Source organism: Spermophilus citellus, assembly GCF_964194105.1.
Source record: "Spermophilus citellus genome assembly, chromosome: 4".
NCBI classification, from domain to species: Eukaryota; Metazoa; Chordata; class Mammalia; order Rodentia; family Sciuridae; genus Spermophilus; species Spermophilus citellus.
Window position 1 is genome coordinate 96412581 of NC_138185.1, and position 13745 is coordinate 96426325.

A 13745-nucleotide genomic window follows, 5' to 3' on the forward strand; every position below is an offset into this window, starting at 1 on the left:
AAAGGAACTTTATATCCTAACTTAATAAGTGTAATATTTTAATATAAGCAATGTCCTTATAGGTATACTACAAATGTATATAACTTTCCTGCTACTTGTTTTCAGACAAATAACGTTTTGGTCAACAAAAATCCAAATCTGATGTAAAGAATGCTTTAGAAGTACAATTACATACCAAATGAGAAATACACATACACATTAAATGCAATTATCATTTTTTTGTGTGTGGTAAAAACTTTAATCACAAGGTCCTATTTGCTTCTTAAGTTTAAGGTAGAAAAACCCTGTTTAGGTACTCATTCTCTCCTACCAAATGTTCTCTTATAAAGGAATTTAGTACTCAACTGTGTGCTCACACACCAGATTAAATCCAAGTTTTAGAAAACTGTAGCTCTACCATTTGCATGAATTTGGTTACTTAATTCCTTTGTTCTTGGTTCCAACACTTTTATACTTCTTTAAAAATTACAAGCATACAGGTTTTGAAATTGTTATCAAAGAGACAAAAACAATGACAATATAAAAACATTCATTACCTTCCTGTTTTCATTTGTAATTGGAATTTTATCACCATTTTCTTTTAGATCATACATCATTGGGTTACCAAAAAGATCTGTCTGTGATATCTGGAAAGTGATCATCATATCATCTTCCACATTTCCTTCATATTCTAGTAAGTCTTTTAAACTCTGATATAGAACCTAATAATGAGAAATGGAAAAATTAACTTCAAAATATAACACATTATCTGTATATAACTAATATATATATGTGTGTGTGTACACACACACACACACACACACACACACACACACACACAGATTTAGTTATAGATGGAAACAATACCTTTATTTTATTTGTTTATTTTATAATGTGGTGCCAGGGAATGAACCCAGTGCCTCACGCATGCTAGGCAAGCCATCTACTACTGAGCCACAACCCCGGCTCCTGTATATAACTCTTTTTAGAAAAATAAAAACAAAAAATACAAATTGTGTCAGAGAGAAGTGGACCATAACGATATCTATTCTTCCTGTCCCCTAAATAGTTCATAATCTAGAAAGACTGTCAGTCATTGATGATGTTCCATTCTTTGCTAAGAAACCTCACACTACCAATTCAGCAACAGATTTCACATTGTGCTCTATGAGAATATCTACAGTGTCAAGTATGGAGGACAGAGCAGAGGGAGAGAAACAGACACACAAACTTGAACACACCAAGTCCCTAAGCCAGTGCAACTGTGATTTCACCTGGCAGATTTATATGATCACATTAAAAAAATAAATGTTTACAGACTCTTCCTTCTGGAATTAGTCTAAAAAAAGAAAAAAAAAAAAAAAAAAACCTGCCTGTAGTCAGTAACATAGAAATTTCCCTCTCTGACTTTTTAAGTGTTCTTAATACTTAAATTCAGATTAAGATAACTTTATCTTACTAGATAAAAATATTGAAAACCTCTAGTAACATTTTATGTAAATTAAACTACTTTGTCATTTTATATTTAATTTCTTAGGTTTTATTTAAATGTAAAAGAACTTACTGGGTGAGAGTCTCCCAAGTCACGAAAAGTTCCTTTCTTCCCCATTAGCTTCCTGTAGACAACCATGGGAAAATGGACATCCAGGATACAGTTGTTATAAATAGCCAGACCCAATACAATGCCAATCAGAGTAAATTGACCCTCAGTTTCAAAAGAGGATGGATTAAACCAAAATAATTTTGTAGATTCATCATATGTGAACATACCTACAAGAAATAATTTTTAAAAATACATTACTTTTTATTTTATGAAAGACTGGTGAAGAACAATAGCATAAATGTAAAACTGAAATCATTACACATAAAAAACTCACATTTGAACATGAGAAACTAATGCCCAAATATAATTGATTGATATAAATATGGCAAATGCTGGCATGTTAATTTTAACAAGTAAAGAAACAAGGTAATATGAAATGGTAGCATTTCTAGAAAGCGTAGAGTATTTCGTTAAATCCAAGTTTTATAATCTATTAAAACACTCAAAGGGTGAATTTACATTGAATTTATTCAATCACTGAAAATTAAGTGCAAAAGCAAAGTCATATGACCCCAAAACGTGAGATTTCCTTAAAAGCTTATATGTAAAAGCCATTTAATACACATATTAATTGAACCAATATATAACAAAAGTAGTTTTGTAATCTTTCAATTTCATGTGGTGGTTATTTAAAAAAAATCAAGTTAGAGAATTTTTTAGCATCATTCCTTAGAAAACGGAACTCTTTCATTTTTAGTACATGAAAAAGCATTACTAGCGAATGAAAATAACTGGTTTTACAATTTCTCTTTATTTTACTAAATGTTTTTCAATTACTACTGTGAAACTAAATAAAAATATTTTTAAAATTAGATCTGAAAAAAATCTGTAATTTCCAACAGAACAGAAGTCAGAAATAACATAGCATAAAAATGTATTTTTAAATCAATAATAATAATTTCAAAAGCTTTAAAAAAGTCATTCATTTTTACTTTAAGTTAAAAATAACGGGGATTTTAAAATGCCTCCTTGACCACTAAAAGCATACATTAAACACAGGTTATTTTTCTAAATTCAATTCATGGAATAATGTTTTGTAAATTATCAAATTCATACTTAAGTTTCACAATTTAGATCTTTTAAAAAAAAAAGAGGGCGAGACAGTGAGTGAGAGAGAGAGAGAGAGAGAGAGAGAATTTTAATACTTATTTTAGTTTTCGGTGGACACAACATCTTTATTTTTTATTTTATTTTTTTTTAAGAGAGAGTGAGAGAGGAGAGAGAGAGAGAGAGAGAGAGAGAGAGAGAGAGAGAGAGAGAGAGAATTTTTAATATTTATTTTTTTAGTTCTCGGCGAACACAACATCTTTGTTGGTATGTGGTGCTGAGAATGGAACCCGGGCCGCATGCATGCCAGGCGAGCGCGCTACTGCTTGAGCCACATCCCCAGCCCAACATCTTTATTTTTTATGTGGTGCTGAGGATCGAACCCACACATGCCAGGACAGCGTGCTACAGCTTGAGCCACATTCCCAGCTCACAATTTAGATCTTAAAAAATGTTTTATTTATAGGACAAGTTATAGTATCTATGGAAGTGCTAAAAATTTCAGATGGCAAATAATAAATGTGGTAAAATATCACAAATGCATGTCCTTAGGCTTAAGAATAAGGAACTAGAAATTAACCAGAGCATAGATTGCACAGGACATTACTTTCATCTCCATATACGAAAAAATAGCAATTATGAAATCAAAACATTGTGGCTAGAAGAAAAGTCCCATAAAGGATGCCTCTTGTAAGATATTCTTTAAGATTCCTACTGCCATCACTTCATTATCTTATCACCTGAAACAGCTTAATGTATTTTTTCTCTTAAAAGTTATTTTTGCATATAGTCCAAATATATTTTATATCTAACGTTTAACATTTCCAGATACATCAGAAGCTACATAGTGAAGGGTCTGCCAAATTTATGAAGCCTACAAACCAATTCCTTATGAAGTTCATAAATTAATTTCCTTTCTCAAAAAGGATATAGTTTTGTGTGTCTCTGGTTTACTGTGAAGAAATTACATACTAAGAGCCTAGACTTCTGATTAATAACAAAATATTGGCTAGACTATTATAGATCTTATCCTAACTGTACGTCATGAACCTAAAATGTTTGCTTCTATTTATACACACACACGAATGGCTAAGGACAATAGCATTAATTCATCATCAATTCAATTTACCTACAGTACTAAGAATCCATAGGCTTTAACAGTTTAACTCAAAGATTAAGGGAAATGATGTGCATGATTCTATGCCATGTCCCTCACAATTCTAATGGTATCTTTAGTTGAAACTTTTTCCTATAATTTTATTAAATTTTTAATGCAAGCAAGCCCAATAACTAAGTGGTTACATTGTAGAAATTGAACAAGTGCAGAATTATTCCGTTAAGCAGACCATGCTAATAGGCAGTCTTTTCCCTGTTCTGCTTTGCCTACTTTTCACAACAAAGATACAATCAGATTCATATCCTTCACTTTCCAGACCAACATATGTAATAAGTATTTCACAAACAGCATTCAAACAATAATTCTTTTGACTGGCAAGTACTATTAGATATGAGGTAAGAAAAGGATTCTGGAGTGGTTTGGAGGAATTGCTACTATACAAAAACCTAAGAAAAAAAATATTTTCCTCAGGCCTTGCTCATGTTAGGCAGATGCTCAACCACTGAGTCATATCCCAGCCCATATTTTTCTGTATATTTTTATATCCAGAAAAATCTTAGCGCAAAAAAAAAATCTAATTTAATTAATTTGATATTACTAGTTTCTGAACTTTGAGTATGATACACTTGTGAGACATTCTCTTGACATTCTTCAAATGACTTCTCTCATTAACACCACGAGTTTTCGACCATTTCAGACTATACAAAGAAACTCCTTCAATTTTTCCAAATTACAACATTCTTAGATGTTTCCATCAAATTTACTAAAAAGATAATTACCTTTATTAAAACATTTGGCTGTATCTTTTTATTTTATTGGTAATGGGAATTGAACACATGGGTGCTGAACAACACTGCCCCCCACCCCCAGTTTTTTTTGATGGTGCTTGGGATTGAACCTAGGGCCTTGTGTATGTGAGGCAAGCAATGAACCAACTGAGCTATGTCCCCAGCCCCCTGGTTACATAATCTTAAATAAGAACTTGAATGAATGATGCAAATCTGTTCCTAAAGCACAGATTTACACAATGCAGTCAGTTATCTGTGATTACAGGTCATCCATACCAAAAATCATCCTTCATTTCTGCTTTTCAGAGCTGAGAATATTAATAAAGGCAAATTCTTAATTCAAAAATATATGATGTATATTATTCATATCATCAAAATATTTACCAATATCTGGATTGAAGATTTCCTCCACAACCAGCTGAAAAAATTCTTTGGAAACGCCACCCTCATCAACTCCTTGTTCTCCTTCAAATTCCACATACAACTGTTTCTTCAAGTCTGCAGGATTTTCCATAGCAATCATCTCTAACTAGTTTTTGAAAAGATAAATGTAAAAGATGATTGTCAGCTATCAGGATACAAGCAAAATAAAAATAAGTAGAAGCAATACAAAAACAAATAATAAAGAAAATTTTTTCTATTTTTTTCCTTTCAAATGTAAACAGGAAGCAGACACCCCCCCCCCAAAAAAAAAGTCAAAGACAGATTAAGTCTCACAGAAAATGGAAAAGTGGAATAGGAAAAAAAAAAAAGCATAATATTTAAGATTACTTTCTAATTTTACTGATGTTTTATAAAAATAATACATAGTAGAAAGTTAGAATTAGATTTTTCTGTTACTTGTTTTTAACAAATTTGTGCCTCAAAAGACATAGAAGTTAAGAGAGATTAATGCTTATGTGACTGCTCTAAATCGTTTGGCAAAAACAATGGAGCAAAGAAGCAGAACTTCAAAATTATTTACTAATAGTTCTTCATGTTTACTAGAATAAAAACTCAAGAATTAAGTCTCACTGCCCATTAAGTCATAAGTAAAATAATTTCAACTAAGAAAAATAAATTGGCTAAACAGAAAAACAGTTTATGGTCTCTCACAATGGAACTCAGTATAAATTAATCTTTTAAAATGTATTGAAATGAGTGCAGGTAAAACATACACTTATAATTAACAAATCCTAGTATCTAGCATTTCTTCAACTATAGATCTTTTACTAAACACTTTTTCTATCTACAGAATAATGTACATAAATTGATTATTCAGTCACTGTGAGATTAATCACCAAATCAACACTAGATTCTAATGTAAAATGTTTATATATAATTTGTTCTATGCCAAAAATTTACACAGAATATGTCTGATTAATTATCCATCTTATTTGCTGAATTGTTTCCAAACATCTAATGGTAATAAAAAAATTTTCTTTTTCACTCAGCTGGGATCGGTGGTGCACACCTGTAATCTCAGTGGATCTGGAGGCAGGAGCACCAAAGCCAGCCTCAGCAATGGCCAGGCACTGAGCAAGTCAGTGAAACTGTGTTTGTAAAGAAAAATACAAAATATGGCTGGGGGTGTGGCTCAGTGGTTGAGTGCCCCCTTCAATCCCAGATACCAAAATAAATAAATAAATAAATAAATAAATAAATAAATAAATAAATAAATAAATAAATAAATAAATAAATAAAATTGTTTTTTACTCTTCAAGATCAAAATTTGCCAAAACAATATTTAAGAATGTTTAAATTATTCCAATTATTCCAAATGGAATTTTAGAAAATGTTTTTAAACAATGCAACTATCACTGGAATAAGTATCTTATAGTCCTAAAGTAATTACTTAGGTAACAACACTCATTTGGACATTCTTGTTTGTTTACAGCAATTTTTTAAAAATCTCAATTCATGATGGCTCTAGCACCATGTTTTTCAAAATGCCAACTGCAACTCATTAGTGGGTAGTCAAATCCATTTAGTGGTTTACAGCCAGCAAAGGGGAAAAAATAAGAATGCACTGCACATAGTAGCAGAACCTATTTTTCATGAAACTTTTTTGTTTCAATTAGATGTATATAGATGGATACCCACTGTGTACTGGGAAGCTAAGTAAACTATTTCTTATTAAGGGATATAATTTTTAAAAAAAGATTTTATAATTCTGTGAATTTAGTCTAAAGCTTTGAAAAATGTTCAAAAGCAATCTCAAAAAATTAAAAAAAAAATCAGGGATTTATTTTTGAGACAGCATTTCATTGTGGAAATATTAAAACTCAGAATACTCTATACTAGCCCTGTCACTTAATAAAACTTTTTAAAAATATTTATTTTTAGTTATAGGTGGACACAATGTGTTTATTTTATTTTATGTGGTGCTGAGGATGGAACCCAGTGGCCTCACGCATGCTAGGTGAATGCTCTATCTCTAAACCACAACCCCAGCCACTTAATAAAACTTTTAACTTTTAAATTTAGCAAGTGACTCAAGCCTCGGTTTCTTTATCCACAAAGGAAAAAAAAAAAAGCAATACTTTTCATACTACAAGGTCATGAAGGCTTAAAAGAATACATGAGAGAGTTCTACAGAGCAGCAATATTATTAAGACGTTAACACATCAGATTGTTATCTTTTAAAACTTTGTTCTCCAAACAAAAGATTCAAACATTTATGTCCTTTACATTTATGTCCTCAAAGGAACTGGAGAAAGACTAGTTTCAAAAATCTAGACTCGAATAAATATAGACTTAAAAATAAACGGGGGGGGGGGGGGGGGGGATGACGGAATTCCAGTTGATATCCAGCCTCAATCTATAGACTATATAGGATTCTGAGGTCTAAATTTACATTTAGTATGTATTTAATATCCCACATTGCTATGTAACCCATTCCTAGTTTTATTCTCCCAGATCTCAAATGGCTAGGTGTTAATGGATGTAAGTATATTTTTCTATTTGTTTTTCTATCACAAAGGCAAACATGCTATACATCTAATATAATGAATTCCAAAGTGAAAAAAAAAAATCTGATATTCAGACCATATCCTAGAGTTTTCCCCACTAATACTCATAAATGAGCACTGACTACTTATCAACATGAAACCTTATTCAAAGAATTTGGTGGAGAGTTTCTATAGGATACAGAGTTCTATATTTGAGTCTTACTTAACTCCACCTAAGAAATGTCATATGTCAAATGAGACAGAATTTGTCCTCATTCTTAAAAAAATATATATCTGTCAAGTTCCACCAATCTTGAATGTATACCTTGGGTGTCAAAAGAATTTAATGCAGTATTTGTTATGGTAAATGAAAACATGTAACCTCACCTCTTTGATTTAGTTTCAATCTATAAAATAAGCAAAATAACATATTGAAAGTTAATATGTATGAATGCTTGGATGAATTCTCTGCATAGTATCAGTGCTTATAAAAGTATGTTGTTGCTATTATTACTATTCTATTGGTTCTAAAACTTTTTCCAGGTTTATGTTAAACTCCAGCCATCATGTCATTTTCAAACTATCCCAGGAATAACTGCAACAACAACATATACAACTTAAAAGCACTTTACACATTGCAACCATTTAATCTTCACAACAACTTCATCAGGTAGGTAATATTATTTAACTTCAATTACAGATGGTTAACTTAATGAAAGGTTAAAAACTTGATCAAGACAAGTTAGTAAATCATAAAGAGATTCTAATCCAGCAACAAGCTCTGAATCATTGTGCTTCACAGCCTCTCTATAATGTGTCTTTTATTTTCTGGCTTTCCATATTTTCTATTGTTTTACAATGAATGCTTTAAAAAATAGTTGTCAACTAAATTTCCAATTATCAATTTTAGAGTATGATTCTCAGATATATAGGTCATTTTGTAAAATATTTTATCATTTAAAGTTGCATGGGTAGCCTTTTTTTAAAAAATTGAATTACAGTACAGATAAAGAAAGGAAAATTTCACAATAATCATTTTGACAATGGTCATTGTTACACAGGGGCTGAATTTATTCTTCCTCTTTCATAAAAATAACAACCTTGAATACTTTTGTTTAGTTAATGAGAGAATTATGTAAGAACCAAACAGTAGAGGATATATTTTATACTTAAATATAATAGAGACCATGGAGACGGGTGATAAACAAAAACAGACTGGGTATAACGAACAACATGAACCTCTTTCTTATATAACTTCCTCTTCTTACCAAAACTTTTTATTTCACCAATTGTTGAACAAAATCAGTTTTATTTTCTAAACATTTAACGAGACATGATGACTAAATTCTAGGGGTCATTTAAAAAATACTGACCCAACATGAAAGCATTCCCAAAACACCTAGGTACGTTGGCATTTCAATATAAAAATACTGTATTACCAGATTTATAATAATCAAAAGGAAAGCCCTTTACTTAAAAACTTTAATAGCCTGAGCTATTAAATAAAATCCAACCTTATCCATAACTGAAAAATGATTTCTTAATGGTATGAATATTTAAGGAGTAATGCTCACATAAACTCAGCCTAATATTTAATAATACTTACATTCTCTAAGGAATCTAGCTTATACTATTTCTGCCCATTAGTTTCTATGGACAGAAGTTTGGTGGTGAATAACCTTAAACTATTGATTAGAAAGCAATTCTCAGATTATTCAGATATATTTAATTTTTTCACGTTCTCTATAAGCAAATGAAGAACAGCTTGTTATCACTTAAATAGAAAATTGAAAAGTTAGTGTAAAAGCCACATCACATAATTACATTTGTCCATGAGACCTGGATTTCTGAGTCTATTTCTAATTCTGCCATTCATTTCTGTAGGTAAAAATGTCTCTAGATTTCATTTTCTTCTCTCGTAATACTAAGGAATTTGTCAAGTTTCACTCTTTTAAATTATTACATGATGCTAACTACTTAATTCTTTCATTAAGAAATTAGTTAGAGGATATAAACCAAGCATAAAATTCTTCATTTCAGTTAGAATAAATCCTAAGAAACAACAAAGAAAAGGGAAGAAGAAAATAAAGAGTGCCATCTGCTTAGTGTGAGCATTCAAGAGCCCCTTAGAAGTCTCAGTGGGCTCTACGTCCTTGTGTCTATTTCTTATCAGCGTGCCCAACACAGAGGATTAGTGAAATGAAATGGTTTTATGGACAGGTAAAAATCAAGTAGAGGTATCATCTAAGTGAATCCCAATTTATAATAAGTCAAATCAAATTGAGTTTGATAAAATAAGCAGAACTCACTAAAATACACATATATTTGTTAGTGCAACTACAAAGCTAATAGTTATTTTGACACTTGCTTAGGAGAAGGCTTTAAAATCTGAAATGGCTATTTCCTCAAAATCCTTAAAGATAAATTTAAAACACAGAGTGAAGTGAGTATCAAGGACCTAAACTTTTACTGGATCTTAGCATTACTCTAAAAGGGAAAAAGGGGCTGGGAATAAGGAAGAAAATAAGGCTGGGTAGATATTTGAGCAGAAGACAAGTAGGGGAGGCAGATAATTTTGTTTAATCCTCAATGGACTCTTAAAAGACAGTAAATCATTGCTTTTTCCACGCCGGGCATAACTTTTGCTGAAATCAGCTGAAGGGACATGTCACATATAGTGTGTAGTTTCAGCATTTCAATCTCTGCTCCAACAACGAATATGCATATAAACCTCAAAGTGCTTTTCATAAGATTTCATTTTCATTCTTACAAAATGTCCTACCCACCCTGTTGAACTACGCAAAATAAGTTGCTGGCTGCTTGATGATTAGTTACTAAATGTATTAATTATTAATGTTGCTCAAAGCTACATAAATAAGAGGCAAAAAGCAAGCAATAGTAATCTCTTCAGGCAGATAAAGCCCCTTTCTGTCTCCACCAAAAAAGTTGTTTTGACTTTCTTGAGAATGCAGAATCTTTCTTCAACACTATAAACATTTGACATTATTAAAAACCAGTAACAGAAAAGAGGCACAAACTCTGAAGTTCATTAAGGTTGAATTCTGAGATGTTGTAACAAAATTTTCCACTGGTTGAAAGTTTCATGAATTCTCAAAGTTAGACAAATCTATTCTAAAAATACATTTTAAATACATATCACTATATCGTAGTTGTTTATATCATGGTTTCTTATTCTGTTAGTACAGAAGGTTGACTAATTTTAGCTGACATTAAATTTTACTTCAAGTTAAAGAAAAAACTATCAACAACAAGGATACCAAATGCTATGAATATAATAAAAGCATACTAAAGCACACTAACAAATGTAATTTTGTAAAATGTGACTGGCAATTGATTTCTGTCTTCTGGCAAAGCCAACATTCTTAAAGTAGTGACACTAAAATTCTTATTCTGTGGAGGAAAAGTAGTAGTAACTAGAGGCAATCCCATCTGAAAAAAAAAACAGAATTAGAAGATGGGTACCCAAGCTCCCAGCATTTTCCCAGCTTAATCTCTCTGAATTTGGCTGATGATACAGGTACAATCAATAAATTCTTAGGATAGCTGCTCTTTTCCAAGATTATTTCAAGCCCCAAAGTTGTCCCTATAAATATTTAAGGGAGAAAAACTACCACAACCACAGTGTCATACAGGGACATTTTGATGGCTTAATAGAACTCCAATACACACCAACTTGCCCTGGTCACTTTATCAAACTTACCATAACACAATGATGCAAATCTAAATTTTACATGATGGAATTTTTTGGACACCACTTACAACTTTATGGTATAAATTTACTGTACTACGTCTCCCAGTTAAGAACTCATATTCATATTTAATATTGATATCTCCACATTTTCCTTGTTCCTATGTCTCAGTCTTTCCCTAATAATCTCTTCTCTTCTAAATGAAGAAACTCTAGGGATTAGTTTTCAAGATTTAGAAAATCCATCCTTTTTCAAATAGAGAGTATTCATTAGGTAAGACAATAAAATGTAGATACACTTATAAACTTGGTCAGGAATAACAAAAATACTTAAAACTTAAAATCAGAAATATCAATGTCTATATGATACTAAATGAATTCACTGAACTGCATTACAATATCCCCATTATTAGGTTTCTTATTTAGTGCTGATTTTAAACAGCAAACTTACCCGAACAAGTGCATCATCTATGATATGGTCACGTCTGACTTTCAGTCTCAAATATGGATTCAACTGCTGTCCTTGAACTAGGCTGTAGAGAACAGTGATTCTTCGTTCACTGTACATGCGAATTCTATTGTCATAATATAATCCCAAATTCTTTGTGACAGCATTCAATATAAAGGGACATGTCATAAAAGAGAACTTGTTCTCTGTTTCTACTTTGAAAAAAGTATAATCTTTATCCATTTCCAGAACATCATTCAGTGGTTCATTAATGAACTCTTCAAAAGAGATAAGTGGTTTTCGACAATCCAGAGTTTTAACACCAAGTTCAGTTTCCAATGGGTCCACTCGAGGACCTTTCTTGTTTCTTCTTTCCTCTCCCAAAAGCTCCTGAAGTGTCAATTCACTAGACTCAGGGATGGGCTCTTCATCATCTTCTTCATTATGATTTGTGTCCACTTCTCCTCCCACTACATTTGCATAGTAAACCATTTTCAAGCACTTTGAAGCAGCAACAATGGCATCATCATCATTCACTAGATTTCGACTGTTAAATTCATTGCTTATGACTTTGTAAGTAATAAGTTGCTGAAATGTTTCCATCATTCTCCGAATCTGATCTGCACTGTATTTAGACCATAGTCTAATCAGTTTCCCTTGGGCTGCAAGGGGTAGCTTGCTCATTGCTTTGCAAAATAATGGCAATGCCATTTCCAGATATTCAGGACTGTGGAGATTTCTATTCTCCATTACAATAATGAACAAATTCAGATAATTAGGATCTCGGGAGTACACGTTATGATATGTCAAGTCACATTCTACATTAGGTGACAAATACACAAGTGCATTGAGAAAGGCAGTTTCTATTTTTTCATTAGAGAGCAATCTGGTATAGACTCTTCGAATAGCATCAATATCCACAGACACATCATCCGGGCCTAATTTTTGTAAATTATTGTCTCCCTGTGAGCTATCGCCTATTCTTGAGGAAGATGCTTCTGAATCTTCTTCCATAGCAGCAGCAGAGCATGCAGCTTTTTCTTTTTCATCTTCATCTTTGTCTTCATCCTTTCCTTGAAGAGATTTCAGTTCTTCCTTGGTGTGCTGTTTCATTTTCCGAAAGCTCTGTACCAATGCCTCAGCACTAGAGAAAACTCTTCCAATGACACGGATTAAAGGGGAATAATCCTCTCTCTCTCTACATAATTCAAGAATTTCATACACTATTTCTTCGGTTAGGTAAGTCACATCTACAAAGTTAGAAGAAAAAAGAGAATATTTAATTTCAAAACATGCACTTTATTGTAATAAGTTCTCATGAACTTAGTTATGAAATGTTTTATTGTAGAAAACAACACAACTCTATTTCACTAATTAATTTAAACTTGTTTCAAATGAGTTATTGAAAATTTTGGAAGCATTCTCTAACACATGCCTTAAACAAAAAGATTTCTCTTTGAAAATATAATTGCCTCTACTGGTGTAAGCCCTGTCAGTCATCTAAAAATTTTATTTTCTTATTGCTAATATTAATTATCTTTTCTGAGGGAAAAGTTTTAACAATTTTTAGAATTTAGAGCCATTTAAAAAACAATAGACTTAAGTGAAAACTGCCACTAAGGCATGATCCTTGGCCAGCAAGTCTGTACCAAATGGAGAGTAGATAGGATAAAGGGAGAATACATCAGAAGGAAAAGTAGAATTATTCCTGAGACAAGTTTTACTAAATTTTGCTTTCCCTTCTAAAACAGAAGGAAAAACAAAAAAAACATTGCTTCATTTCTCTCTCTTGGGGGGGAGGGGGGGTAATGGGGATTTACTGAGCAACATCCCCAGCAAGTTTTAGTCTTTATTTTGAGACAGGGTCTTGCTAAGTTGCTTAGGGCCTCAATAAATTGTTGAGGATGGCCTCAAACTTGCAATCATCCTGCCTCGGCCTCCCAAGCCACTGGGATTACAGGAATATGCCACCACGCCCAACATTTTTCTGCTTCTTTTACCACACGATCATGGGGTTTCAGAGCTCATACCAGATAATTAGTCCAGTTATATTATAATTTTACAAGTTTGTAGCCCAATTTAAGAGATTAACTACAACTTAAAACATTTTTCCTATTAGAAACT

The 13745-nt window shown here is 32.0% G+C and overlaps 1 protein-coding gene across 8 annotated transcripts in view; it reads right to left on the reverse strand.

Annotated features, from left to right (window-relative positions):
• Positions 1-13745, reverse strand: part of UBE3A (ubiquitin protein ligase E3A) — a 94063-nt gene that overhangs the window by 16497 nt on the left and 63821 nt on the right. For all 8 annotated transcript variants that reach the window (XM_081291607.1, XM_081291605.1, XM_081291603.1 and 5 more), the window contains 4 exons: positions 11625-12871; positions 4919-5063; positions 1544-1749; positions 537-701 (listed from right to left, as the gene is read on the reverse strand). In XM_081291607.1, the coding sequence (XP_081147733.1) occupies positions 537-701; positions 1544-1749; positions 4919-5063; positions 11625-12871 (1763 nt within the window). The remainder of the gene's footprint in view (positions 1-536; positions 702-1543; positions 1750-4918; positions 5064-11624; positions 12872-13745) is intronic.